General features: G+C 42.6%; 1 protein-coding gene across 4 annotated transcripts in view; it reads left to right on the top strand.

The window, feature by feature from the left end:
• Positions 1 to 16,029, top strand: part of zfhx4 (zinc finger homeobox 4) — a 73,092-nt gene that overhangs the window by 24,017 nt on the left and 33,046 nt on the right. For all 4 annotated transcript variants that reach the window (XM_057322414.1, XM_057322417.1, XM_057322413.1 and 1 more), the window contains exon 4: positions 12,201 to 12,432. In XM_057322414.1, the coding sequence (XP_057178397.1) occupies positions 12,201 to 12,432 (232 nt within the window). The remainder of the gene's footprint in view (positions 1 to 12,200; positions 12,433 to 16,029) is intronic.

Genomic DNA, 16,029 nt, shown 5'->3' with positions numbered 1-16,029 from the left:
CCAAGTAACTAAACAACAGAGCAAATCTTGCTACGGGTGAAGTCAGCATGAGGCCAGCGAAGGGCTAAAAGAATCGCATGTGGTATTTGAAGGCCTGGCATTAAAGACACAGTCCATGGGAATGTTTTAAAATCCTTAGCAGTTTAAAAAGGGGTGGGGGTCAGGGGGCTCGACTAATTCTCTAAGCAAATAAAAAGGCTCCATGGCAACAAAGAGCATTCAGATCACGTCGAAAGACAACTAGATTGAAGATTAGGAAAAGAGAAAGGAGTAGCTTAGCTATGATCTTAGCAAGTCTCGCAGAAGTCTCGCATTTGTTTGATCACGTGCTCCTGCGAATGGGTCACTGCCTGATTATTTATTATCGAGATGATTATATACGTCTTTCTTTGTAAACCAGCATAACATGCTAAGTTAAAGTTTTCCTGAATGTTTAGTTTTTAATTTTTTAAGTCATTTTTGCTGGCCTTTACAGCTGTATTAGACAGAATAGTAAAGATCAAAGATTGAAATGATATGGGGTGAGAGATGGGGAGCAGGAATCAAGTAAGGGTCACAAGCCAGGATTTTAACTTGAAGAACTATTGCGCAATACGTCAATGCACAGTCCACTTGGCTGTCTTTGCCAACCTGAATATTTAGGTTACATTACGTTCCTAAACTAGGGAATATATGTTTCACTTTACAATTGCTCTGATTTTTGTTCTCTACAAATTTTAAGATTCTGCTGTAGAGCTGCAGGTGGCTTTTCAGAAATATGTAATATTTATAGAATATAAATGATCTTTTAGGTTGATTAGTACCAAATCTTTCTTTGTATCCCTCTTTAAAGCTTGAAAGGGAATGATCTGGTCAAAGACAGACACGTATAATAGAAGCATTTTTGTAGGGGTTTTATGAACTGCCCTACAGTTCTTGTGAAAAAGAAAAAGCATTAGTACTCAAATGGATGTCCACCCCTTTGAGTTTTACTGGCTCACACTTTAAGAGTTGTCAGAGCAGGTGATGGTGCACAAGTTTGATGGAGTCAGAAGGGTGTCCATTTGACCCAGAGGTGGTGAGGGGGTTCGGTCTAGCTTTCACATCTCGCGCCCCCACCTTTACTCGGGGAGGATGAAATCTGTTCTGCAGATGCGGCTTCTAATGCATTTGGCAGGAATCAGGCCTTTTCACTCATGTATATTTGGTAGTAAATGTTTGGGAAAAAAGACGTTTCTTTATTTGACCAGAAAAACACCTCTTCTTTTATGTTTTAAAGGTGAAAGGGTGGCACGCCGAAGAACAAAGTATTGATGACCTTTCCATATGAGCCCGGAACACAAAGTATCTTTATGGCCAAAAATGATTGAGAATGCAAACAAAAAGCATATTCAGTATTTTTATTGCAGCTTCGTAGGCTAATTCAGTTTTTCCAGACCCAAATTACATTAGCAGTGCAATGTTTCTTTCTTGTGAAAGAACACAGAGTGCATGTAAAAAGCTGCACATTAAGCCTTCGATTTTTTTCCACCCTCATGAAGTAACTCCGCTATTAACATAAATACAGTGCACACACTTGGCTTCTCATAGTATTTAGCTTTAGTGTATAATAATGATGTATTATCGTGATACAATTATCGTTAATAAACACTGAAATAAACACAGATGTAGTCGAGTGTAAATCTGTCAAGGCCATTCAAAGACGGCGTAACGCTTGATTAAGAATTGGTGAGAAATGTGTGTTGCTCCAAAGAGCCAATTTGTGCTGGGCACTTTGGGTCATTTGGAGCCAAGAATGTTCATGGTCAGTGTGTTAGAAAGCCTGAGCGTGGGAGGGGAGAACGCAAATAGAGATCCGCACCTGTTCACCAGGTGGTCCCCGCTTTGCCCATCTTTTTCTCCCTCTCTGTTTTTCTATTCCTTTCTGTCTCCGTGCTTCCTCTCCGGAGGCTTGTGTGTAGAACATAAGGATGTCCAGTCCGTATCCCCCATTTGCGCGTCAGGAGCTATGAACTGCTTAATTACAGTAGCCAGCTCCCTCCCAGGGCATCCGTCATCAGTCAAGCAGAATTTTCTGTCTGTCTGGAGTCCAAGGCACCATTTCCATATTTGTATTTTCCTCCTCCCCGTCTCCCCGTTCTACCCGTTTCGAGCCACAGGGGGCCTCGGCACACATAATGTTTTTGGTAGAGCCAGGCTGGGAGATGGAGTCGCTGCGACTTGCTCTCCGTGCCCTTGTCCCCAGGGAGCGGCAGATAGCCCATCTCATTATCCATGATACGGATGGCAACACCATTGGTCAGGGCAGGAAAATGAGAAGGGAAATTAAAAGAGAGAAGCAAAAAAAAGGGGACAGAATGTGAGAAAGAGAGGCTGGAATTTCAGATTTATAAAAAGGCTTGTTTTTTCCTCAAACCGGTATTCTCATCCAGAAGGTCAGTGTATCCTGCTCATCCCCCACCCCCCCTCTCTCTCTCCCTCTCCTTTTCTGTCTTTAAAACCAAGATGGCGGTCGCTTGACAGGCACATTTTTATTTCGGCGGTTATAGCAAATTCATTACTGAAGGTCAGCCTCACTTCTTCTCATTTGAAAATCAAATGGCCCATATATATGCAGCCCAAATTATTGTCTGTCATTTCACCCGATCTCATGGTAAAACGGACAGGAGGGTATTTGCATAAAAAGCCATTGTGCCAGAGAAAAAACAGGGAGGATCTGTTTTGCACACTGTCCTGTGGCATCATCATCAGTGTTGTTGTTGTCGTCCCGTAGCGCATATTTCTGTATTTTATTTTGGTGAGGATGGATGTTATTAAAGCTGGGGGTAATGCACAATGGCTTAGTGTGGTCGGAGGCCACAGCTCCGGTTCCCTGAAGTACCTCCACATATGTTGTTTTGACAGGTTTGGTTTGTCTTCGATAGCTAGTCAAGACCAATTCCGTGACCGAACGTTATTTTCCTTTTTTTGCATTTATTCTCATGCTGACTGTAAACTTAGACTCTTAGAAAGACATCTAAACCTGGTAGGAAATGGGAGCGTGAAAGATAAAGAAAAGCAGACGTTGTCTGGTCTCAGCTGTTTGTCAATAAGAGTGACATAGCAGCAGCGCCGTAGGACTTTGCTCGGGTCCAAACAGCATTATATCAGCCCTCACTTCACTTTACAAACGCAAACAAAACCACAGCCTCACAAACGCGTCAGTTTATCCACTTACTCTCTGCAGGCATAAAAGTATGTCAGCACTCTTTCAGCATCCCGCTCTGACCCAACAGAGGGGCCAGATTATTCAGACGCTCTCGTCTTTCACCTGCACACGGATTACAATGGGAATCTTTCAGGGGAGGGCGCGGGGGGAGGGGGTATAATTAAAGCATACAGACAGACGAGTGTGGGTGCAAACACAAAGCCAAGGCTTCGGCTAGGCCCTGCTGTCATTAATCCTCATAGATATTAATAGGTATTTCTTCCATCGTGCCCTCCCCGCTCGTAAGCAGATGGTCATCTCCACACCAGAGCTAACATTTGCTGATGGAAACCTAAAGCATTGTGTTGAAGTGTGGCACCCCCGGACACCCCGTTTTGATCTGACCCCCCTCATTTGCTGGTTCATTCTTTTATTAGTAGTTTTGTTCATTTGTGTGCATGCGTCTGTCTTTGCGCCCGTCTATCTTGTGAGATGAGTGGGGGTCCACCATATAAGGATGCTCCGATATTAATAACCAGATGTGATCTTCCTGTTGGCCCTGGGTCAGAGGGGCCGGCCAGGTCAGCCCATTTGTCTGTGTGCAGGCACTGTGAAGGCTATTGAGGCTGACAGGTATGGGAACCGTAGCAAGGGAAATAAGACTTACTGAGCCCCAAAAGGGAGCGTGGCACTCCCAGGAACAAAGAGTGGCAAGAGTTTGTCATTTTTTACCCCCTTTCTTTTCTTTCCTTTTTTTCTTCCTTTTTTCAACCCCCCCTCAACCATCCATTTCTCGTGGGATTCGGGCCCAGCTTAACAAAGGATGACTCACAGTTCTCTGATAAGGCCAACAGTGGAAGGACTTGAATTGCAATAATATGATATTCTTGGTGAAATAGCTGGCTGAAGGTAATTAGCTTTGTTTTTAAGTCTCCAGACACAGGCGCAGAGCAAACATGTGACTTCGCTTGGAAAGAGTTGTTGGACGACGCACGTATGCCTGAACATCACACGTACCCATGAGATCTCGCCTGTAACTCGTTCTTTCACCGCTAACCTTTATTTTCCCGGTTATTTATTGAAGTGTACACATGCAGGCAACGATCGCGCATGCTTAAAAAAGAAGCTGAAATATTATCGGGCCGGTCAACAATTAACAGCAAAGGGAGAGTTTGCAGAAGAGATTGGAATTAAGATCAATATTGACGTGTGTCGTTTAATAAGACCCGCGGCCCAGAACAGATGCCCGGGTGTAGACAGAGCCGCAGTCATGGGTGGCAGTTTTTGCTCACATTAACAGACCCGAATGCAAGAAAGCATTCCTCAAGTAATTGATTTTAAACATTAGGTGCTCACTGAATAGATAAGTAGAGTGTGATATTCGATTACAGAGCAAAGAACTCATTTAACCTCCTGTTCTCTCCTGGCCAGGATTTCCAACACAATACGATTTACCTCCCCTTAGGTTCAGTAGGATTAGTCCGCTACTAGTAATCCTTAATGCTTTGAAATAGACCTGATAGAAGTCCCACTCACTTGTTTGGGATTATGTTCATGATTTTTCCACATTTAGATGAATTAACCCACTGAATTATTATTTTTGATAATTGTTGAAGCGCTTCAAATATTTCTGTGCAATCCAAATGGCCTAAGTAGATTTTCTTAGTTTATTTAGTGTAGTGTGGAAGAATTGCAATTTTTCCGAATTTTGTTTAAACGCCGTCCGTCATTTCTTCCAGCATCCAATGAATTTTGTGTTTTTAAAGCATGATGGTTCACCCAAAGGTGCAGCCAGTTTGAATGAAAGGCTGCCTAGTTTTTTCTGATTCTCCAAAGAGAACAAAGGCAAACATTTCAGTAATCTTCAAAGTGGCCAGTGGTATGTCGAGTGGACCATGGAATGCAGACGATGGCTAGGGCTTTTCAGCGAAAAACAATGGCTTTCCTTTTATGGCTTGTAACTACATAAACTGTGGTTGAACCATTAGCTTGTATCAGTCATATTGACTTACGATACCACAATTCGAAAGTAGGGTTTAAAAAACCTTGGCTTAAATTGATGTTTATATGCATTAGAAGTGTATTTATGTGTGTATGTCTCTCTGCTTGTTTGGATATTCATACATCTCTTTTATACAGCGCTGTCTTCTCGCGATGTGTGGGCAGTTAAGAGCGCTGTTTGCTTCGGCTCTTTTGATAAAGCGCAGGTTAAAAGCATTGGCCCTTACAGACTCGACTCCTTAAGATTTTTATAGGGAATATGCAAAGCGTTCGGCTAAGCACTACTTCTATTGAGGAGCGAGAGCAGCAAAGCAAGAGGCAGGGCTCTTTAAACAGGCTCCTCTCCATGATCCCTGAGCGACCCCCCACCCCCTGCTTCCCCTCCTTCCTTTAATAGGATGCAAATCAGGAACCCTCCTCTATGTTGTTGTGGAAGGCTAAAAGGCAGATGGAACATGAAAGAGTTTAATGTTTAAAAGTATGAATAGGGAGGGCACGCAGCCGTGAGCCGGGGCGCCTTTCTCTCTTATCAGATACACGAGGTGGGAGATGGGCTCGTCTTTGTATGGGCCCGTTTGACAGGAAAGATTTCAGCCAGGAGATCACGCATCAGTTTGAACTTACAGAGGTTGCTTACGTAGGAAAAACATTCGAAAAATGACATTTCAGGCTATCTGCTATCAATTGACATTAGAAAAAGTATTTGTAGCATACAGCCATAGAAATATGACTTCTAAAAAAGCAAACAAACCGAGTTTTAGGGATAGTTTGACATCGGGATGTTGGAGTCTCTGGTCTTTATCACGTCCTGATGGAGACAGGCAATGCTTTTAAGGGTAATGGTGAGGTCAGTGGATTTAATGGGAGAGAAGTGTCCAGGCGACAGATTTTAAATCACCATAATATAAATACACCTCCATTTTCGTAGGGAGTTTGCTTTCTTTTATGGCAATTTGAGAAGCAGACGAGTGCTCGTGTCTCTCTTGTCAGGAGGAAGGATTAGAGGAGTGAAGATTAAGAACTGCTTCTTAATCTTCATATCAACTGCAGAGGTGAAAGGTGATATGCAAATAGATTTGCTGACGCTCATGCCTCAAGTCTGGTAATTTTGTTTATAGAGACAAAATATTCTTTTGTATCCCCCCCCAAAAAAACCTTAGCTTTGTATACTGTGGTGGGCTATATGAGACCAGTTTTATTGCACTTATGCTTTTTGTTGTCCTTACGTTGTTCCAATTGCTTCCGTTGTTTCCCTCATTTGTAAGTCGCTCTGGATAAAAGCGTCTGCTAAATGACTAAATGTAAATTAATACCAAGAGGATGTCATTGCACTAACCAGTAGATTTAAAATATAGCTGTGTTTCAAAAACCTGGTGATCAGGATTTCCGGGCATCGTGGACATGTTCCTCTGTTTTTCTCTTTGTCTTCATGGAAGATATATACATAAGCGCGGAGATCTTTATTAGAATATCCTCTGTCCCATTTGCATATGAGAATTAAAATAATTATGAAGGATTACATGGGCTGTTGTATAGTCGAGATGCCATTTAGCCCACATAATTCTCTTGCATTAGTCTAGAGTGCAGTAGGGACCTCCGGTTGACCTTTGAAAGAGTCAGACGGTGCAGTGGACCAATAGGAAGAGCATGTTACGAAGTAGTACCATTGCATGCCAGTCTCACTCTTTCTGCTTTACTTCACAGAAAGTGGCAACGTGTCAGAAGCGGCGGCGTGGTCTCCTGCACATTAAAGCCTTTCAAGGTTCCATTTGCTCACATTCATTTCCTTGTTGTATGGGAGCATTATTACAGGCCTAATGATATATGCCAGAACAACAAACATTAGCACCACATGGAAATATTTCTCTCCGAGTATCCCTCTTCATCTATTTACCGTTCGGCTAGGGTCGTATGAAGCCGCGGCACATTTGGTGCCCAAAGCCCCGAGCGCTGTTTACTTTAATATTGAGACGACAGGAATTGGCGCTAACAGCAATCAATGAAATATTGCGGCGCGGATCAATCCACATATTAAAATGCTGTTAAAACACATTTCTCACGGTCTGGTCCACAAGCGGACAGGAGAGTAAAACATGCGCGCAGACGTTGACGTGATTAATATGAGTGTAAATGTACGCGAGAAGTAAAATTTTTTTCTAGAGAAACACACACAGAGAGGTCTTTTAAGACGTTTTGCAAAAACCCCATGTCGATTTGAAAATGTATTTGTTTGGATCATGCTTGGCTTGCCAACATTTACATGAGCTTGTCATGGCACAGTTAAGCATGCATTGACATGCTGAAGGGAGATTTGAGACTGTTGTTCTGATGTTCTTCTAACCATGTTGTAGTTCATCAAAGCGGCGTCCTGCACTGGTCCTGGAAAAATGGGCGTGTCGCTCCAGATCGGTCCTGCTGGTCCGAGAGCGATTACAGTAAATGAGAGACTGTGGATGGATGCTACAGTAGTTGTGGGTTTGAGTCGTTTCGGCGGGACCCCGGGGTGTGTCCCGCTCTCCTTACTGCGGCCCCGCGAGCCACCTCAGACGGGAGAGCGCTTGTGAAAGACATTGTGCTAATTCACTTATTTAACTTGGCATCCATTTGCAAGGATGATTATTATTATTATATGACCTAAGCAGCAAACCATACGGCCATGCGCTGGCGGAATGTCCTAAGCCATAATTACATATGATGAACCAGACGGAGTCAGAGAAAAAAATAAATAGGGGAGGTAATTTGGGGCACTTTGATGCATTCCTTTGGATTTGTTGAGGTAGGAAAGAGAGACAGTGTGAGAGAGAGAGAGAAGAAAAGAGAATAGTCTTGTTTAGTGCCTGTAGAAGAGATGAACGCGTGATCATCAGATGGAATGCAGGGGGCACACCTCTCGCACAAGAGCTTCCCTCAGGTTGCCGATACCTACAGTACCCGTGATATAACGTTACATTTCTGTCTCCGGGCTCAATAGCGGTACCTGGTAACATGTGTTTGGATGGTGTCAGCATTGATGGAATCGTATACCTGGCTGGCCTCCAAGTTCTGTAAGGCTGCAATGCGTTTAAAATGCTTTGAGGAACAAAACACGCTTTTGTTTATTTTCTTTCTTTCGTTCTCAGGGGCCACCGGAAACGGGTGCCTCTTTCGAAAGCATACAAACAAGCAATCGTGGCTAATACAAATTGGTACAATAAAGCTTTTTATTGAAAAGGAGCAATTCTACAACTCATTACATCTTTGTGTTCATTAGTACGACTTTTTTTACTGCTAATGACAAGAAGAACGCTTTTAAACCGAATGACCTAATTTGTCTATTAGTTAGGGATGATATATTTTTCTCTCTTCTTCTTTTTAACCTTCAATTTTTTTTGTCTAAAGTAGCCCTATCATCCAACCAGAGCAGGGAAAATAAACATCCAAACGGAAGCACACATATTCTTATTGTGAATGCCACTAATGAGTGTTTTGTCACTGCGGGCAATACAAATGCTGCCAACAGCAGTCGGACAGAGGGAAGGCAAGCAGAGGTGTTTTGTAATCCTTGAAGTCAGCATAAATAAATAAGTCTCGTCAGGTTGGGGAAAAACACGCGGCCTGGGAATTGGGGCCTAGTTTGACAGGTGAAGGGGAGTCCCTTGTGCTTTGATTTGCATTGTTTTGGCAGCACGGTACGACGGTGTCTTTGCTTAAGAGTCGCCCCGCCTCATCCCTGATTAGGTCCTGAGAGCCCAGAGAGGGAGAGGTTGCTGTTCCTCCTCAAACCCATGTGCATGGGGACCTCAGCATCTCTCGTGCAGGGTGGATGTGCCTTTTGGCATGCCAAGGGGCCCCAGGGACCACAAGTTAGCTAAAATGATTGGACCCTGTGGGGTTTGAGTTCTTGGTTGCTTGCCAAATGCTAATCTAGAACAATTATATATCAAGCGCCTGTTATATTGTCACAGATAGCCTCTTCGCCACCCACTACAACGGTGACTGGTCGCAGAGCTGTGACAAGATTTATCCGCCACGTTTGTGTTCTCAAAGCCAGGTTGAGGTGAGAGGAACCTTAGTCTTATTTTTAATTTGTTTTAGTAATAAATAGGCTTCCAGCATCTTGAATTTTGCAGGGAGGAGTGAGAAACACAACGGCACAAACATTTTGAACTTTGTAGGTAGTATATAACTGTTCTCCAAGTCTGGCAGGACTAAAAATGGTAAGCTTAGACCTCATAAATCAGAAACCCCAGTTTCGGGTCTCTGAACAGCTTGCACCATTGCCACAGGGGTCTATAAAAGAGGGAAGAAAAATACTCGATTTCAATATAGGTCTTAAACAAACAAAGCAGGAATGCTGATGGTGAATATATTAATACATTCCAGAGTTATGCACAGTTTCTGACGTGTCTGTTTGTATTTTATTAGGACCATAAAAATGGATACTCAGCTGCGATTGTGATTCAGAATCATTTAAGGTGTGCGATCGGCTCTGTTCACATGCAACACAAATCTATTTCATATTAGTATGAAAATAATCGAATACTGAAGATGCACTATGAGGATTTAAATGCTTCACGAATAGCTTTCAAGGAAATGCTGGTTTATTTGCAATTGTTATTCATCCTAATGAGGTTTAGTCATCATGCGGCGAAAGCAACTTATATTACTGTTTTCTCAGAAACAATCTTAACTGGTTGAAATGGAATGTCCCGTGTTTGGTTTTGCTGACTGTAAAACTAAAAGCAAAAACGTATTTACAATTCAAAGGTTACGCACACATGCATTTCTGAGAGCATGGCATGGAAGACAAAAACATTTTAATAACTGGAGTTGTATGTGAATAGACAAACAGATAGAAAATTCCCCTGCAGATTGTCCAGTTGAATGCTTTACAGACCGGTCAAGTCTATATGGTTACATGTAGCAGTTGTCTCGGAGGGGGAGGGAGGGGGGAGGTCTCGGTTGGACTCTCTGAGAGGTTTATATGTTGTTTAGGGTCCGCGGGACACAGGCAAAGGCGGTTCATACAAACAACATGTTTCTGAAGGACTTCCTTTTGGAAAGAAACAAATACGGTGGTAATTAATGACCCTGAATCATTGCCAGAAAGGCTTTCCTCCAACAACTTCAACTTAATTAAAGCTTAAGACGTTTCAATGGTCACAGAGAGAGCGGGTGCGAGTCCTGCAGACTCGTGAGAAAATTCTGCCGAGTTTATGAAAGAAAAGATGTGTGTTGCTGCTGGTGCCATGACTCTAATCCTTGACAGTCCAAGAATCTATTTAGTCGAAAGGGCTTTCTTATAGCCATCTAACACCTGCAGGCATGCTGGTACTTCCTTTAGGCTCGGCGAAGGGTCGGTTTTTTGTTTTAGCGGAAGATCAGATAATGGAGGCCTCATTCTGGCTTTTGTTTTTAAGCATTGTCCATTAGGCCGCGAGTACTGTAGGCACACTTGATATGCTTGGCTTGCCTGGGGAATGGGGAGGGGCCAACTGTTTGTAGGATGGGGGACTTTGTGTGTGTTTGTGTGTCTATGTGTGTGTTGTGGGCGGATAGGAGGCCTGGCAGCTCTCTGTGGCCTTGCATGGTGCACCGCTGCACAACTTTAATGCAAAACTTTAGCCCAAATTAAAGTGCATAATTGTCAGGCGGGATTGAATGCAGGAGCCCTGCTGTTTGAAACACATTAGAGCTGAATAGAACAATGCGCAAAGCTGGACAGTTCGGATTTCGCCTACAAAGCACTGTTTTAAATACTCTCTCTCTCCTTCTGTGTCCAAACCTCCGCTTGGAGTCTGTAGTCAGAATTAACAAGCTTAGGAAGCCCCACCAGCTCAGTGTGTGTGTGTGTGGTTGTCCCTAAAAAGACCAATCCAGTTTGGGGATAGATGCTGTTCACCTTATCCGCACCAGTTCACCCAGTGGAAGCCAGAATGCAAGGAGAAATAAAGCGTTTAGGTGCCGTTTAATAGCTGTAAATAGTGGTGGAATTAGCATGAGAAAGTAGCCATAAGTTTAAGAGAGTTATGTGTGTGAGTGTGTGTAGCTGGGAAAGGCAGCTAATGTAATGCTATTATATTTTAGAATATTTCGTATGTATTTAACTGTTTTGTGAATGTATATTTTCAGAGTCAGAGGTTCACACAAACAGCCAAGTCGGTTCAAAATGTTTATCACTAAGTTCTTATGCACCGATGTAGCAATATTGATGTATTATGTACAAAAGCACATCCATGAACATCTTGGAGTGATTATTGAATTGATTAGAATTGTATTATAAATGGGGCTGTCAAACAATTAATTGCGATTAATCGCATCCAGTATATGTACCGCGTATATTAATTGTGTATTTATAAACACATACACGTATACATATTTAGTGTACATTTATTTATATGTTTATTCATTGCATTTTTTTCTTAAATATATGCCGTACACACATAAAGCCCAATAAGTGTGTATCTGTATATTCCTAAACGGTTTCCCAATCCTCCACAGGCCTTCACGAGAGGTGTGGAATCTGACTAAGCCCCTCTCTTGAATGAAGTTGCAGACCTGTGGTAGTTTTATTGGCCGGCCTGGTAGATTTGTTTTCTTATCTTTATCGCGACACAGATAGTAAATTACCCCCACCAGATCCCATCTTGCTCTCATCTCTCTCTAAAGTTGCACAGTCCAGACTTAAAGTAAAGCTAGACTTCTTGTCGCGGTAAATTACTTCTGTGTCCTGGATTACGTGATGCCAGGCAGAGACACTTTGCCTTTTCTCTCTGTCTGTCTTTTCTCATTGGGCAGGCTCTTTAAAGCACCCGGCTTTGACAATCTCTCTTTGTTATCAGTATTTATGTTTGGGACAAAGCTTGAAGGAATGCATTTCATGTCACGAGATTATTACGGGGGAAAGGAAGTATCTGTTTCACACAGGTGCTGTCTGGGCCGTGAAACAAATGACGGCTGTAATTTCATGTGAAGCGAATTGCCCTAATGACTTATTCTCTCTCTCTTTCTTTCTCCCTCCCTCTCTCTCTCTTTCCCCGTTTCCATCCCGCAGCACTTGCAAAAACAGGAGAGCGCGTGTAACTCAGAGTCTTGCTACTACTACTGCGCGTTGTGCGACTACTCCAGCCGAGCCAAGCTGAATTTACTGCAGCACCTCCGGTCGGTCCAGCACCAGCAGAGCGAGGGACTCCGTAAACTGCAGCTGCATCAGCAGGGTTTTCCCGCGGATGACGACAGCCTCGCCGATATTTTCTTCGTGAAAGACTGCCCTCCGAATGAATCCGGTGAGTGCACCTTTTAGCTCCTCCTCCCGTCAACCTCGGCCCACCCTCCTCCTAAGCCGAAGGACGTCTTCTCCCGATGTAAAACACGTCAGCTGCCTAATCTCCCTAAAATGAACATGTTGTTCCCATTACAGCCTTCTTTTTATATCAGTACCACACTCGGCCCGCTACGCAGTGACATCTTTAGCAGGCATGCAGAAGGTTATGAAACTCTACCTTGGGAGGATCTCGCAGTGAAATTCTTCCCCCCGGAGTGAGCTTTAATTTCCTTTCTCATGACCAAAGCAATTTAGCTTTCATTTAAAAGTTTCGGGGCTGCCAGAAGCTAATAAGTGTAACAGAACTGTAAAACATTCAGAGACACAGAAAAGGAGGAGAAAAAGATTAATCGTTTTGTTTGAGGGGGACCTGTAATTTAAAACATAAGACCCAGTCAGGGTCCGTTATATAATAATGCCTATGTTAACGCCGCACAACCAAAATGAACGCTTAACTTGTTTTTGCTTTGCCTGACCTGGCCGAGCGAACACGTTTTGAATGGCATTCCAAAACTGAATTAATCTCTGTTCCCCAAAGTGTCCTGTTTATATATGAACTCCAGAACCAGATGGGATTAAACTGTGAACCATATGTGAAACCCCCGGCTCCAAAACTACCCGCATTGGAAATAAAGGAGTGTGTTTTACATTTGGCATTAATTATATCTGGATCAAAGGTGCTTCGGAGTCTGGGTGCACCAAAAGACCAGTTAGATAAATCATTATTTTGCATTTAGAAAAGACAGCCTACCTCTCTTTCTCACACACTCCCTAACCTTGTTCTTTGTCTTTGCAAGCAAATACAATACGTTATTACCTCTAAAAGTACTCGGAAGCTTTTTTAAATATATATGAGATGCCCTGATTTTTTACAGACTTCATTATTTTTAGAGAGCATGCTGCTAGTAAACGGTTCATCGTATATGTTTCTTTACAGCACTATTTTAATTGAGAGAATTGCTTCCCCACTCCCCGACGCGTATTTAGCTACTTCTTAACAGCTTTTATATTTACTCCAGCTACATTTACAAACTCATTCATATTTATGCCAAGCGTATGGCATTTAATGGCCATACGTAGGACGGACTGCAGACTGAGTACATTACGAAAGAGATAAACCTGTTGTCATTGTTTTGGTACTCTTGACAGACTCTAGAGCAGCTGTCTCCGCTGGCGTGAAGCTAATGTTTTGATTATACACAACTCCGCCTGCTTCAGTTGAAGAGTTACTAGCTTTATTAGGTCCAAGCCTCGAGCACAGCGCGTCGAACTTCTTTACAACTCCAGATTAAAGAACGATTTTTCAGGTAGTTTAACCCCATAATCTCGATGTTTGAAGTGTTTTCAAACAGGTCCAACACCAGCAAGGTTACGGAAATGGATCGCTGGCGCCAGATAAATCGGAGCTTATTTTCATGAATTGTTCCAACTGGCAAAGCAAGTGCAAGAACTAAATAAATAAATGAAACAAAAAGTTAGCCAAACGCCAGCGGAGGAGAAAGGGCGAGATAAATTGGCAGAGTAGCAGGGAGCCTGCCCTCCCCGTGACACAGTGCCCACTGCGTTCTCAAGACCGGGTCTGGTGCCTGTGTGTGTGTGATGGTAATAATTTGTGTGTCTGTTCCAGCGAAAGGTTCTGGAGTAAGCAACATTTCAGCCCTCGCTGAATTACAGCTCTGTGTTAAAGGGGTTGGTAGGTTTTCCTGGGTATAACTCCTTAGTTTAGCATTTTCTGGTCATTAGTCAGTTTCATGAAGAGAGAGGGGAGATTTATTTAACTGCTGACCTGTATCTTTCTTTTAAAAGCGGCGGCGTGGCGACTGGCCAAATAATTATAAAACCATTTGGGAATAAAGGTTAGAATGCCATTGACTTCATGAACATGTGAATGGATTTTGTTAAACAATTTTGATGCCATTTTTAAGGCGTAATTAAAGGGAGATTTTGTGGCGCTTTCCGTGGTTAAATAAAGGAGAAATGCATTAGTGACAAAAGCCACACTCAGCAAACTACAGCCACGAACGGAGCCGCGGCATGGCACGAGGGCCATATAGCCGACTGCTTGTTTAATTAGAGTACAAAGGCACGACGGAAAGAGTTTGCGCTGCAGAATTCACCGGTGCTGTTTTGTTGATATAAACACAAAGAATTAAACAATTGTGCTGCTTCTTAAAAACAGCATTATTTAGATTGAATACAAAAACCTATAAGCATACATTTTCAAGTGCCTGACTGCAGTTTTGACCTTTATGGACTAAAGGACTTCGCTTTGAAGCCATATACATTAAGTTGACATTTAGCTGATATATGGGTAGTTGACAAATATACCGTCAAAAACAAAATGTTTATATTATTAATATTATATTTATAATATAAAATAGCATAAGAGAGATTTATTTTTTTCATGTTCGTTTTTTTCTGCATTTTTGTCACACTATAGGACACATTTACACGTTTATTTTTCAACTACCCATACGCATTTAAAACTTGGTTAATACTTGTAACTAAAGTCTAGAGGGTCTTTCCATGCTTTGCTTTTGTCTGGGATACATACTGTATATATTTAGTGTACCATCCAGACAAACTTGCACTTTCTGTCTGCTGCAGCATGTAATAATAATGAATCCGACGTGTTAAATTAGCCAAATGCTCTCCCAGTCAGCCCCAGTGTACATACAGTAATATTCTCTCCTAAAGAGACTATTTCAGCATATCCTCCCTGTGAATCGGGCCGCCGGGTCTCCCAGGGCGACTGTAATTCCCTGTGCTCGGACCCAGAAGGCTCATCATTTACACAAGGTAAACATCGTGAAGCTGAGAATTTGGAAAGGCATGTTTTTGAAGTGGCGGCCCTCACTTGTATCACAGAAAGTTAAACTGACGCATATGGGCAAACGTGTAAAATGCAGAACGCAGTGTTTGTTAACATCTAAAGTAGATTTATTTGGGAAACACTGTAAGTGTATGGCTATTATTTCCATTTTGAAAGTGCCTTTGCTTTTCTTGTAAAGCCAAATCGATATATCTTAAATAAGGCTATTTGTATTAATAATTCATTTATTATAGTTCATGGCTCTGTGTACGGCTCTATGTTGCGTTATATTTCTATATAAATATTTAACGCATTGATATTCGTGATTAAAAGGTTAAATAACACTAACAATGCCTTTGTGTGTGTTCGTTCGTGTTTTATTTCTCCTCAAAGGAAAAGAAAGCGAGAACTGTAATTGCGTGCGTGTGGAGTGAGACCCATTTCCCTGCCTTGTAGCTTTGCCTGCGAAACGCCTGATGGGCTTGTTGATGCATAAAGGGCTTTTTGCATCCTTGGGTTGCTTCTCCATTTTGTCGTAGCTCTAGGAAAGGAGATGGGATCTTATGGAGGTAATTATTTCTGAGGGTCTCCCCCGCCACACTTACCCCCCTCCCTCCGCACATTTTAAAACTAGGCAAGAAGAGCAGACCTTTGTCTGGCTGGGGCTTAAACAAAAGGTCTAGCTGACTTTGGAGATGAACAGGTCTTTAAACGCTGCTGCCGGATGAGAGATGAGAGGGCCCTGCA

Source organism: Triplophysa rosa, linkage group LG23, assembly GCF_024868665.1.
Source record: "Triplophysa rosa linkage group LG23, Trosa_1v2, whole genome shotgun sequence".
NCBI classification, from domain to species: domain Eukaryota; kingdom Metazoa; phylum Chordata; class Actinopteri; order Cypriniformes; family Nemacheilidae; genus Triplophysa; species Triplophysa rosa.
The sequence above is the reverse complement of the archived record's forward strand: the minus strand, read 5'-3'. Positions and strand labels throughout refer to the sequence as shown.